We start from the raw sequence: 12,985 nt of genomic DNA on the forward strand, positions 1-12,985 counted from the left end.
ACGTCAGTCTGAGTTCTTTGAGATACAGACCTCTTTAAAATGTCTTTCTGATGCTTTCACTGGAAATTTTATCTCAAGCTATAAGTACCACCTAATAGCACGTTTGGACAGTCTCACTTAAAAAAAAATATTCCTGAGATGTATTTTCATGGCTTTCTGTTTTTAAAAATTTATTTATTGAGCTGTAGGTGATTTACAATGTTGCATTAATTTCTGTTTTATGACTTTCTTAATGTAATCACTTAGCTTATTCTTCTAGAGTGGTTTTTATGAAATTACTGAACTTCTCCTGAATGATAAATAAATCTCTTCAGTTTCTTAGCGTCCTCTTGTGTTTCTAAGTCAAACCTGTTCGTGATCTCTAAGCAGCTAAAACTAGGGGTGTTCAGGGCTGTTTTAGGCTAAGATTCTTGAAACAATTCTTTGTTCATCAGAACATTGGAAAGTGCATTCCTTCAGGAGACTAAGAATTCTTATATAGGGCTAAGTCTCTTTTTTCCTGAGGGGAAGTTTGAGAAACACAGTCCTTATGTTTAGATATATATGAGAGTTACTTGACACCTTTCCTCAAGGTTCTGTTCAAGGAGAAATGGTATGTCTTTGCCGGAAGGTTTCTCTGCCGCTGTTCTTGACACCGGAGTTGGAAAGTCGAGTTTTTGCTTCAATCTAATGAAATGGAAGTCTCTGGAAGGTCATGGGAGAAAAATAGTGGAAATTCTCCCTTGTTCTCAGATTATGCATTCCTCTGGGGTCAAGAACACTTGGAATCCAGGCTTAAAATAACGAGAGCCATGGGGAATGGTCATAATTCCTTCTGTTTCATTAGACTCAGTCTGTCCTTGTTAGAGTTGAGTGATTGATTAGGAAGGCAGGGCGTAGTGAGTCTACTGGCTGATTCATTGTTTGACCTGGACTGAGACTTAAAAAAAAAACTACTAAAGATATCCTGGGATGCAGTTCTGCCTTCGTTGCCTTTTTACTCAATATGGGTTTCTGGTCGTAAACCCTGTTCTCTTTAGAGTGTACGTCAGAACTTTGCCTTGAGAAGGGATAGTTAGGGAGTTTGGGATGGATATATACATGTAAATGTATACATGTAAAATGCTACATGTAAAATGGATAACCAACAAGGACCTACTGTTGAGAACATGAAGCTCTGCTCAGTGTTATGTGGCAGCCCAGATGGGAAGGGAGTTTGGGGGAGGATGGATGCATGTGTATGTATGGCTGAGTCCCTTTGCTGTTTGCCTGAGGCTATCCCAACATTGTTAATTGGCTATACTCCAATAGAAAATAAAAAGTTAAAAAAAAAAATGAGCTTCACCTTTGGTGTCACACGTGAGGGAAATTTAAAGCAGTGGCAGTGATTTTTCCCCAGTAGAGCCTGATCTCTTCAGGTCAGCTAGTATTGTCAAGAGAGTCTCAGCTCTGGCTTAAACTGCAGAGGCAGATAAAGATACCACCCTATCGTTCCTTTTTTCTTTTTTTAAAAGTATTTATTTATTTGGCTGTGCTTACTGAGTCTTAGTTGCAACACAGGGGTCTTTAGTCATGGCCTGTGAACTGTTAGCTGTGGCTATAGGATCTTCTTGTCTGACCAGATATTGAGTCCAGCTCCCACCCTGCACCACCCTGCACTCCCGAGCCCAGACTCTCAGCTTGGACCACCAGGGAAGTCCCATCGTTCCTTTCCTTTTTAGACATTTAAGCTCTCAGATCCAAATGGCTTACAAAAAGGGATTTCAGGCTTAACTAGTGAGAAAAAATTTAATCCTCCACACTGTTACCTAATAATTTGGTTCTTCTCCTTTGGATTGTGGTGTTCTGATGGAGTCTGTGGTTTGCCGTCATAACACAACATTGAGATGTAGTGTGCGCGTCTGCGTCTTGCAACTCATGCGGAATCCCAGGTGACAGAGATGGGTAGGACCTCAGAGGTCTCCTCGGTGGTGGTGTCTTAGGACACGGGACATCTTGCTTCAGTGAGTCCTTGTTGATGGGGTAGTAGCTGTCACACTACCTTCTTGGGTCCATCGTAGTTCGTGTTGAGTTCCTCTTAGGGGCGAGCCCAAATCTGCCCTATGGCTTTTCCTCGTTAGACCAGGTTTTGTCCTCATCAAACACATCAAAATGATTTTTCCTTCTCATATTGTACCCTTTCAAATATCTGAACACAGCTTACATCTTGTTCCCTCAAAATGTTCTTTTTCTCCCTAATCACATTAAACACTGTTTTCTTTTTTGTAAACCCTGTTCTTCTAAACATTTTTAGCTTTCTCATCTCAGATTCCTACTATGCATCCGTTAGAGAATGTCTCTCTCTCTTTTTTTAAAAAATTAATTTATTTTTTAATTGAAGGATAAGTGCTTTACAGAATTTTGCTGTTTTCTGTTAAACCTCAACATGAATCAGCCATAGGTATACATACATCCCCTCCCTTTTGAACCTCCGTCCCATCCCCCTCCCCATCCCACCCTTCTAGGTTGATACAGAGCCCCTGTTTGAGTTTTCTGAGACATGCAGCAAATTCCCATTGGCTATCTATTTTACGAGAATGTCTCTCTTCAAACGTGGTGAACCTGCTGTTGAGATAGCTTCTGATCTTACAAGACACAGTTGAATGATTATCTTATTTGGATTTGAACAATATATGTAGCCTACATATATGTTCATTATCTTCTAGGGCACTTTATGACAACTTCAGTTCATGCTGAGCTTTTAGTTCACTCGAACTTTTAGGAGCCACAGCCCCTGTTAAAGTCCACTATTAAATTTACATGAGCTGTTGTTAAGACACCATTTACACTTGAGCATTTGGCTTTCAAGATTGCCTGGTAGGTTGCTTATCTCAGGCAAATACTGCGGCCCCACTTTTGAGTCCTTTTCAACTTGAGAGCTTCTTGAGCTGTGATTTCCTTATCCAACATTCAACCTTCCCTCCCAACTTTGGTGCCCTGCAAATATGACAAATGGATATTTAAAAAAATATATAATCAGATAAGAGTAAGAACACCTTATGCTCAAGGTGATTCTCTGAGGCAGCGTTGAGTCAGCCGGGGTCCATGGGCCCAGCACAACTTGCCTCTTGTTTTGTAAATGAAATTTTGTCAGATCACAGCTACACTCATTCATTAGTATACTATATATGGGTGTGTTTGTACTGCATGGGGCAGAGTTGAGTAGTTGCATCTGAGGTTGCACAGCTCAAAACCTGGATTATTTATTACCTGGCCTTCTATAGAAAGAGTTGTCTGACCCTTGCTGTAAGATGAGACCAACTGATTTATTAACATGCTTTATGTTCATGTAGATACATTCTGTTTCTAAGCAAAACCATCTCAAACTCTTCCATGGCTCATTAGTAAGGCTTCTTATGCCATTTTTTGTGTGTCTGGTTCAAGTCATTTTATGGGAAAAATGCAGTTTTATATACATGGTTATAAAATCACATTCTAAATTTGCTTTCTCTGTTTTTAAATTATCTGATTGATTTTTAATATTTTAGGATTTGAAAACTCTTCTCCATACTATTACTTCAGTGGTTTCTTTCAAATTTGGAAATTTCCCCATCAGGAATTGCCTTAGAGTTTTAGGCGCAGTCCCTGGAATTGGTATACGTTTATCTCTAGGGAAGAAGACTTGCTTTGGCATTAGAAAACTTCCATAACATTTATTACTCGCAAATATTATGTAGTATTTTTGTGACATGATAGAAGGAATAGAGAGATTTCATGGAGTCTCTATTTTTAGAAAAAGAAGAAAACCATCTTTGTTATTCAACCCACATTGCCTTACTCCGAAACATTTAGCAGCTACTTTAGGATTTTTGTCTTTGAATAGAATCGTTCAGTTCAGAAGTTACATAATCAGGCTTTTTTTTTTTTTAAGTTTGTTTATTTTTGGCTTTGCTGGGTCTTTGCTGCTCTTTGTGGGCTTCTCTGGTTGTGGTGAGCAGAGGCTCCGCTTCATTGTGGTGCGGTGGCTTCTCTTCTTGCAGAGCACAGGCTCTTGGAGCGTGGGCTTCAGTTGTTGCATCTCGAAGGCTCTAGAGCACAGGCTTAGTTGCTCCATGGCGTGTAGAATCTTCCTGGACCAGGGATCAAACCTTTGTCCCTTGCATCGGTAGGTGGATTCTTAACCACTGCACCCCCAGGGAAGTTCAGACTTTATTAAAGAAGGAAAATGATAGTGGAGTTTAAAAAATTTTAATCAAAACACTTTTATCAAAGAATTGGTTATAGTGATGCCTGTCGTAACTACTGTTTCTTTTATTTTGGAAATATGCTTGTTGACCTGCCAGCAGTCAGGTGGAAACCCCTTATATATTTTGTCTGCACTAGTGCTAGCCCTTGGAAATTAGACAGATATTGCATCACATTCTCTCAGCGAAGGACAGATATAAAATTGCTCATGTGGAATCTTTGTGGCATGGTCCTTTTGTGAAGGACAGTGCTTACTCCACAGAGTGTGGGGTTTCAGGGTTCTGATTTTAAAGGGTCTTCACGTAGCTACGTCATTGTTGCCACATTTAGTATCGACTCAGCATCTGGTGGCTGTCAGACCTCTGGAGCCCGTCAGACCTCTCCACCCTCCTCCCCTGATTTCTGATTTCTTCAGGGGCTTTAGTGATGCCGAATTGCTGGTGGTTCCCTGCTTAGAATCACTGGTTTCCCCTCTTTCTTTTACTCTTATCCTTTGACCGGAGAACTCCCATGCCTGTTTCAGGCTCAGTTCTGTATTATCCCTTCAGGACGTCCTCTGTCACCTAAGCACGTGTTCTGGGACCTCACCCACACTGCACACACTGCTTTATATCATCTTATGCTGATGGGCTCTCAGAAATATTTTTACTAGGATGAACCCAACTGCTCACCTTCTTCATGCCTCACTAGAGACAGTCTCACAAGGCCCAGTGGAGGTCCCATACACTCCTACTTACTTCTCAGCCAGGAAGCCCTGTCCCCACTGTTTGTAATGATTCTTTCTTTCATGCTCCTTTTTATTCACACTTTTCTCTGCAGCCCAGATCTTGATAACTGACCTTGCCTTGTATGGGAAAGAATAACTCTCTGGTAGCAAATCCCTCAGCTTCTGTTCATGAAATCTACACACCCATTTGTTTGAGCTATTGCTTGCTCCTTGCATCCTGTCTCCAACCCCACTGGAGACTTTGGACCATCTTTTCTGGATTCTTAACAGGGGAACAGAGGTGTGCTTTCATCTTTTTTATTCACTTCTTTGGCTGTGCCACGTCCTAGTTGTAGCACATGGGGCCTTCGCTCTTCATTGTGACATGCAGGATCTAGTTCCCTGACCAGAAATTGAACCCAGGCCTTCTGCTTTGGGAGTTCAGCGTCTTAACCTCTGCACCACCAGAGAAACCCCTGCTTTCATCTTTAAAATGTTGATCTTACTAAGAAAACAAACAAACACGCCTTTACTTTATGTCATGTTCCCTTTCAGCCATCCTCCTCTCTCATCTCTGTGCTTCGTGGCCATCCTTGTGAAGAAGGGGTGTTCCCACAGATGTCCTCGATTTTTAATTATAAACCAGCTCCAGTCTGGCCTTTCCTCTCTCCTTGCCTTGGGTATTGCTAAGACCTTGTTCCTTGTTTAATTTCTCTGTGGCTCACACAGTTAAAACCCTGTCTTCATCATCAGTGCCCCAGTAGCTTCTTTCCAGTGTCCGTTGTCATCTCCTCCTATTTGTCCCTTTCTAAGCATCCTAAGTGCCTAGTCTGAGACCTCTTGTTTCAATCCCCTACCACATCCTGCTTCAGTTCTGTGGCTTCCAATACCACTTACATGTAAATGACTCTTGCCAGATGTATGTTTTTGATCTAGATGTCTTTCCTGGGCTTTGGACCAATGTCTCTGGCAGCCTCTTTTACCCTTTTGATTGTCTCTCAGCATCTCCAATGTGACATAACCCTGTAGTGCTTCCTCCCAATTGCCTTTCCTCAGAAGTTTCCTATTTAAATAAATGAATGAATAATATTGTTGTCCATTCAGTTGCTCATGGCAGAAATCTGAGAGTCATCCTGGAAACCCCTACCTTTTCCATGTTCAGTCCATCACCAGTTACTTTAATTCTGCCTGTAAATATCTCTGCAGTCTATCTACTTCTCTCTAGTTTTGTTGTCACTGCCTTCAAGCCATCATCATCTCTTGCCTGTGTTGTTCTGAAAGCTTTGTAACAAATCTTTCTCCTTCCAGTTTTCCTCACCTCTAATCTCTCTTTCTCAGAGAGCCAGAATGAACTGGAATCTGGTGATGAAGACTTCGCTCTCCAATGCTGGTGTTGTGGGTTCGACCACTTGTTGAGGAGCTAAGATCTCACAAGCCTTGTGGCCAAAAAACCTAAACATAAAACAGAAGCAATATCGTAAAAAATTCAATAAAGACTTTAAAAGTGGTCCATATTAAAAACAAAAACAAAACTTAAATCGGAGTCATCTCTGAAAGACCATTGTAATAATTCTGAGATTAAGGCCCTTTAAGTGGGTTTCTGTTACTCCCCAAATAAAATAACCCTTTCCCTGGACCCACAGGCACTGCTTATTCTGGTCCTCCGCCTTCTCTCATCTCTCTATTCTCTTGCTTGCTCACTGTGCTTCAGCCTCACTGGACTTTTGCCATTTCCTGTAATCCTCGCCTCAGTCCTTTGCCTCTGCTGGCTTCAGGCTGCAGTTCCAACCTTGTTCTTTGCACCACTAATTCTGTCTCATCATTCAGAGCTCAAGCTTAAATATCACTTCTTTGAGGAAGCCCTCCCAGAGCTCATTTCTCCCTCTATCTCCTCTAATAGATTTGTCAAGCCTAGCCCTACTTTTCTCTGTTAGAAGGAGTTACTGGAGTTCCTTCTGCACATTTGCTCATGTGTTCGTGTGTCCACTGTCTGTCTCTCTAAGCAGACAGTAAGTTCCACTAGGGCAGGGGCTGCACCTGGGCTATGTTGTTCACAGTTGTGTCTTCAGTACATGGTACTTGGCACTGAGTGCTCAGCACATACGTGTCCCATGAGGTAGTTTATTGATAGGGCAGCTTGGGATGGGGCAGTGCCCGTTTGGTACTTGTGTTGCAGTATTGTATGGTAGTTAAGGCTAGGCTAGGCTCATGCTTGCTTGATTTTGCTTTCTTGTTCCTCTGTGAACTTGAGCAGTTATGAGCCCCTGTGATCCCAGCATGGAATTCTGGGCTGACTTCTTTCTTGAGTTGACCAAACCTCCAAGGATGATGTATCATATCTGGGTTTATGCAGGACCACTAGTAGGTTAGGTCCAGATGTGAAAGCCTAGGAGATGGTATTTCTGCTAAGAGAAGTGAGCCTTAAATTATTTTGAGATGGGACTTCCCTGATGGTCCAGTGGAAGTCCATTCCATGCTCCCATGCTGGGTCTGGGGTTTGATCCCTGGTCAGGGAACTAGACCCCAACTAAGAGTTCATGTGGTACAATTAAGAGCCAGCTCAGCCAAATAAGTAAGTGAATGAGGGAATGATTTTTGAGACATTGTATGTCGGTTGAATCACCTTGAAAATGTACGGCAGAGCCTCTGATCTGCTTTCCCAGTGGACTTGGGGCCTTCCGTATTGTTTAGTGCCCTCAGGGTTCCTGGCATGACCTGCCCTGTCCCTGTTCTGCTCTTTGGTTTGGTCTTGTTGCGGGTCACATGGCCTACAGTGTGGACAGGATGAGATTATCGTGTTCTGAAGATGATTCCTTTCCCTTCACTTGTGATTGCTCTTAATTCTGTCTGTTGCCTCAACTCTTCAACACCTAATTAACAAATTGTCAGGGTGGGAGTGAGTGGAACCCAGTGGCTGGCCTGGGGAAGAGAGTTCAAGCAAGCTCTGGGCATCTTGAGTGTGGACAAGGTCATTTTTTTGAGGATTTTCCAGGGGGCTTCCCTAGTGGCTCAGACGGTAAAAAAAAAAAAACCCACCTGCAATGCAGAAGATCTGGGTTCAATCCCTGGGTCAGGAAGATCCCCCAGAGGAGGGAATGGCAACCCACTCCAGTATTCTTGTCTTTCTTGATTCCATATTTAAGTAATGTGTAGATTTTGGATGAATGGTCCCTGGTAGAGACCCTTACATAATGAAACAATGCAAAGGAGCCTAGGGGATTAAATGAAGATTGCTTTCGTATTCTAAGTCACTTATTTTTTTCTGTAATCTTAAATTTGGATTTCTGGGGACCTTTTTTTTTTTGGTAAAAAGAGGGGTGGTACATTGTTGTAAAGTGTCTTGAGGTTCTACTGAGATTCTATTCTGGACCTGTTTGAAATGGTGAGAACACTAGTCACCAGCATATTGTGGTTAAATACATTCTCCTTAGGTAAATATTCCCTTGTGCATTTTCAGCATTGTTGTAGATTTTTAAAAATTTTTATTGAAATTTAAAAAACTGAAATATGGTTTATGTACAGTGATATTATATTTACAGGTGTATAATATAGTAATTTACAATTTTAAGGTTAAATTTCCTTTATAGTTATTAGAAAGTAGACTGTATTCCCCCATTTTGTATAACATATCCTTACAGCTTATTTTAAACCTAATAGTTTGTACCTCTTAATTCTCTACCCTTTTGTTGCCCCTACCCTTTTACCTTGCCCCACTGGAAACTACTGGTTTGTTCTTTATATCTGTGAGTCTGCTACTTTTTTGTTTTATTCACTAGTTTATTGTCTTTTTTGATTCCACATATAACTGTTGTGTAGATTCTGTATTAAAATGACAAGCCCCAAATCAGCCAGTATAAGAACGAGTGAGGTTGTGGGTGGCATTTGTGTGTGGTTCCTGTCACGGTGACCTTGCCAACTCCCCTAATATTTGGATGACTGACTGGCCTGAGCTCCAAGTGACTCTGTTTTGCTGGCACAGCCTAAATCCTTATGAGAAATTTTCAGTGATGAAGGGCAGTCTGAGTACATTTAAACTTGTAGCCACAAACCTAGCCCTCTGTGTAATGTAGTCTGATCCCTAATAAAAGAACGTCATTGACTTTTAAATTTCTGAGCAGAAGGATTAAAAAAAAAAGCAACAAACCCTCAAACAGAAGTGTTCTGTTAATGAATGTGATAGACCCCTTTGTTGTTTGAAGCCAACCCTCTTGCTGTGTCTCTGAAGAAAGGGCTGTGTTGGGGTTGGGTTGCACATTTCCCTGGCGCTTTGCCCCACCTCCTCTTCCCTGAAAATATTTATGGAGATCTGGTGTGTTAATAAATTTAGCAGTGATTTAATGGCCGCATTGGCAGGGTGAGATAAAGCTGTTCAGTGTGCTGTTCGTTTTGTTTCTGGGCGGGGTGGAAGAGGGGATTGGAAAGCTCACTTTTTCCCTTTTGGAAACCTAATGCTCTGCTCTTTTGTTATCGCTCTTGTTCTCCAGGCATTAAGTGTCACCGAAACCCTGATTAAACCCTTGGAAAAATTCAGAAAAGAGCAACTCGGAGCTGTCAAGGTCGGTGTCTAATCTGAGCACACTTGTAAACAGCCAGCGTAGAGACCTCTGCCACTGGAGCACACGCTCACTTCACACTTAACAGCCCGGAAGGGGCTGTTGGAGACCAATGTGTGTTGTTTCATGTGTCAAATGTGTTGTATCCCCTTTGGGGGAATCTGAAAGTGGAAACAAAGCAAAAACACCGGGACTGGACGGTAAAACCTCTCGTACTCGTCTTTGGCTACACCTTCTCGTATAGAGTTTTAAAAATATCTTTCACCAAACAGCACATTTACCCTGTGCCAAGCATCTTATCTCCGTCAAGAGGGCACTGATTTCCGTGTCCGCCTCAGTTGGGTGTCAGAGTGTAGCATCATACGAGATGAAGGTTATAAGTGCTGCTACACCGGCATGCTGCTGAAACTAGAGAGTACCCGGTTACTGTGCTATACTTGCTTCCATTTAATGCACGTTTCTCAGAACTTCTGTTACGTGCTCGTGTTGTTACGGGTGCTGGGGACTTAAAAGTGAGCGAACCACAGACTCAGCTTTCAGAAGCTCTGAGGTGTAGCCAGGATTTCTGGGGGTCCTGCTGCAACTTTGCCACCGGGAGCCTGGGATGTATTAAGCAGCTTGCGAGGTTTGTGAACTGAGCTTTGAAATTAGTTCAGAGAAATAATGTCCATCAGCCTTTCCTGAAGGTTGTGCATGCACTTGAGGGAGGAAAAAGTAGCATCTATGTGTTGTTGAGCATTTTTGGCTTGGCCCAAGGAGAAGGGAATGAAAACATCAGTTTTAAGTAGAAAAGAGAGTTTTTATGTTTGTATTGTTTTTTTCAAAACCTCATACATTGGGGATGTGAGGTTTTTGTTTTTTTTTTTTTACCCTTCGTAAACTATTAAAATCCTTTTCTGTAAATAAACATTGTGGTCTCCATGGCTATAGCTATACAAATGGGCCCAGAAAGGGCCAGCTTTTTATGGACTCAGTTCTTCAAGTGACCTGTTAATATATTAGACACTTCTTTTCAGCATAGTTTTCGGTGAAGGGCTGTGTGTTCAGTGGAGGTCAGTGGGGATGCCCCCGACTCCTCATCCTAGGATTGTTTGCTGAGCTGCGTGAAGCTGCTGACTTGTAGCAGGACTTTGGGGGTCTGGCTTCACATTTCTGTCCTTGGGCAAGTAATTGGCTTTAGTTTCTTATGTAAAATGACAGGCCAGGGATCTGACTGCTCTGCTTTGCACTTTAATGATTCTGTTTTCTCCAGTCTTCTTAGGCTATTTTAAAGCTTGAATACCTTGGTACTTTCTCTTTGAACATTTCATTGGGAGGCACTGAATGTAAACGTTGGGTGGTGGTGGACAGATATTATATTATGGAAATGAAACATGGATGTGACTTTATTAATAAATGTATTTCCTATTCATTTACTGATCAGGTTTTTAGAAATTTCTAGCCTCAGATTTTCTCTTGATTCCTTCTCCTCCACAAACCTGCCCAGCTTCTCATGCTGTGTGGTTGACCCTTGAACAGCTCAGGTGTGGACTGTGTGGGTCTATGTGGATATTTTTCACCAGTAAATACTATAGTACTACAGGATCTGCAGTTGGTCGAATCTGCGAATGTAGAACCTTGTACACTGAGGACTGACTAAGTTACACTCAGGATTTCGGCTGGTCCCGTGCTGATGCCCTGACCTCCGCGTTGTTCAAGGCTCAGCTGTATAGTCTGCAAGCAGTTTGCAAAAATAAATGGCCATATTAAAAGGTTTAATTATTTTAACGCCTTTAGTCTATGTTTTAAGCTATTTAGTGGCCAAAATCTACCCTGAAGTCCCATTTCTTTCTTTCTTTCTTATGTTCCTGGCTTAAAGTTCATGAAGGGTGTACCCTACACTCTTGTTCAGTACAGTGTGTGTGTTGACTGTCATACCTCGAGGAGGCCCCATCATTGTGAGTCACAGGGAGTAGCCTTTTTTCTTTTTTTTTGCTGGCAGTTTTGCTTATTATAGTAAAAAGAGAAAGATAACTTTCTAGGTTATATAGTGACATATATGCATCTGTCTTTTTTATTAGGTTGTTAAATCTTTAAGAGAAAAGACTATGCTTGTTTATTTTCTGTTTCCACTTCCCCCCATCTATTTTCTATGAAGTGATGGGGCCAGATGCAGTGATCTTTGTCTTCTGAATGTTGAGTTTTAAGCCAGCTTTTTCTCTCTCCTCATTCACCCTCATCAAGAGATTCTTTAGTTTCTTTTCATGTTCTGCCATTAGAGTCGTATCATCTGCATATCTGAGGTTGTTGATATTTCTCCCAGCAATCTTGATTCCAGCTTGGGATTCATCCAGTCCGGCATTTCGCACAATATACTCTGTATATAAGTTAAATAGGTAGTGTAACAATATTACAGTCTTAATGTATTCCTTTCCCAATTTTGAACCAGGCTGTTGTTCCATGACTGGTTCTAAAGGTTGCTTCTTTTTTTTTTTTTAAAGGTTGCTTCTTAACCTGCAAGGTTTCTTAGGAGGCAAGTAAGGTGGTGTGGTATTCCCATCTCTTTAAGCATTTTCCTCAGTTTGTTTGATCCACACAGTCAAAGACTTTCACCTAGTCAATGAAGCAGTAGTAGATTTTTTTTTTTAATTCCCTTGCTTTTTCTATGATCCAGCAGATGTTGGCAATTTGATCTCTGGTTCCTCTGCCTTTTCTAAATCCAGCTTGTACATCTGGAAGTTCCCAGTTCATGCTCTGTTGAAGCCTAGCTTGAAGGATTTTGAGCATTACCTTGCTAGCATGTGAAATGAACTAAGATCGTGGCATCCGGTCCAATCAGTTCGTGGCAAATAGATGGGGAAAAAGTGGAAACAGTGGCAAATTTTATTTTCTTGGACTCCAAAATCACTGTAGATGGTGACTGCAGCCATGAAATTAAAAGATGCTTGCTCCATGCAATTAAAGCGATGACAAACCTAGGTACCCATATTAAAAAGCAGAGACATCACTTACCGACCATAGTCAAAGCTGTGGTTTTCCCAGTAGTCATGTATGGATGTGAAAGTTGGACCCTAAAGAAGCCTGGGTGCTGAAGAATGGATGCTTTTGAATTGTGGTGCTTGAGGAGACTTTTGAGAGTCCCTTGGACAGCAAGGAGCTCAAACCAGTTAATCCTAAAGGAAATCAACTGTGAATTTTCATTTGAAGGACTGATGTTGAAACTGCAATACTTTGGCCACCTGATCCGAAGAGCTGACTCGGTGGAAAAGACCTTAATGCTGGGAAAGAAAGAGGATAAGAGGAGAAGGAGAGGATGGGGTGGTTGGATGGCATTACCAACTCAATGAACATGAATCTGAGCAAGCTCGCAGAGTCAGTGAAGGACAGGGAAGCCTGGTATGCTGCAGTTCATGGAGTTGCAGAGTTGGATACAACTTAGCGACTGAACCAAAATAATTTCTTTGTTTTCTACCAAACTCCACTCTGACTGACTTTAAGTTATCTAATAAATAAACCAATTCTACCCTTAATTCTTGGCTTCCCA

General features: G+C 41.7%; 1 protein-coding gene across 3 annotated transcripts in view; it reads left to right on the top strand.

Annotated features, from left to right (window-relative positions):
* The window catches only part of ARHGAP10 (Rho GTPase activating protein 10), a 368,778-nt gene that overhangs the window by 110,983 nt on the left and 244,810 nt on the right, over nt 1-12,985 (top strand). For all 3 annotated transcript variants that reach the window (XR_009692905.1, XM_061142466.1, XM_061142467.1), the window contains exon 4: nt 9,394-9,465. Coding sequence is in view for 2 of the 3 variants with exons in the window: in XM_061142466.1 (XP_060998449.1) it covers nt 9,394-9,465 (72 nt within the window). In the remaining variant the exon portion in view is untranslated. The remainder of the gene's footprint in view (nt 1-9,393; nt 9,466-12,985) is intronic.

The sequence above is a fragment of the Dama dama genome, chromosome 5, assembly GCF_033118175.1.
Source record: "Dama dama isolate Ldn47 chromosome 5, ASM3311817v1, whole genome shotgun sequence".
In the NCBI taxonomy this organism is placed as follows: domain Eukaryota; kingdom Metazoa; phylum Chordata; class Mammalia; order Artiodactyla; family Cervidae; genus Dama; species Dama dama.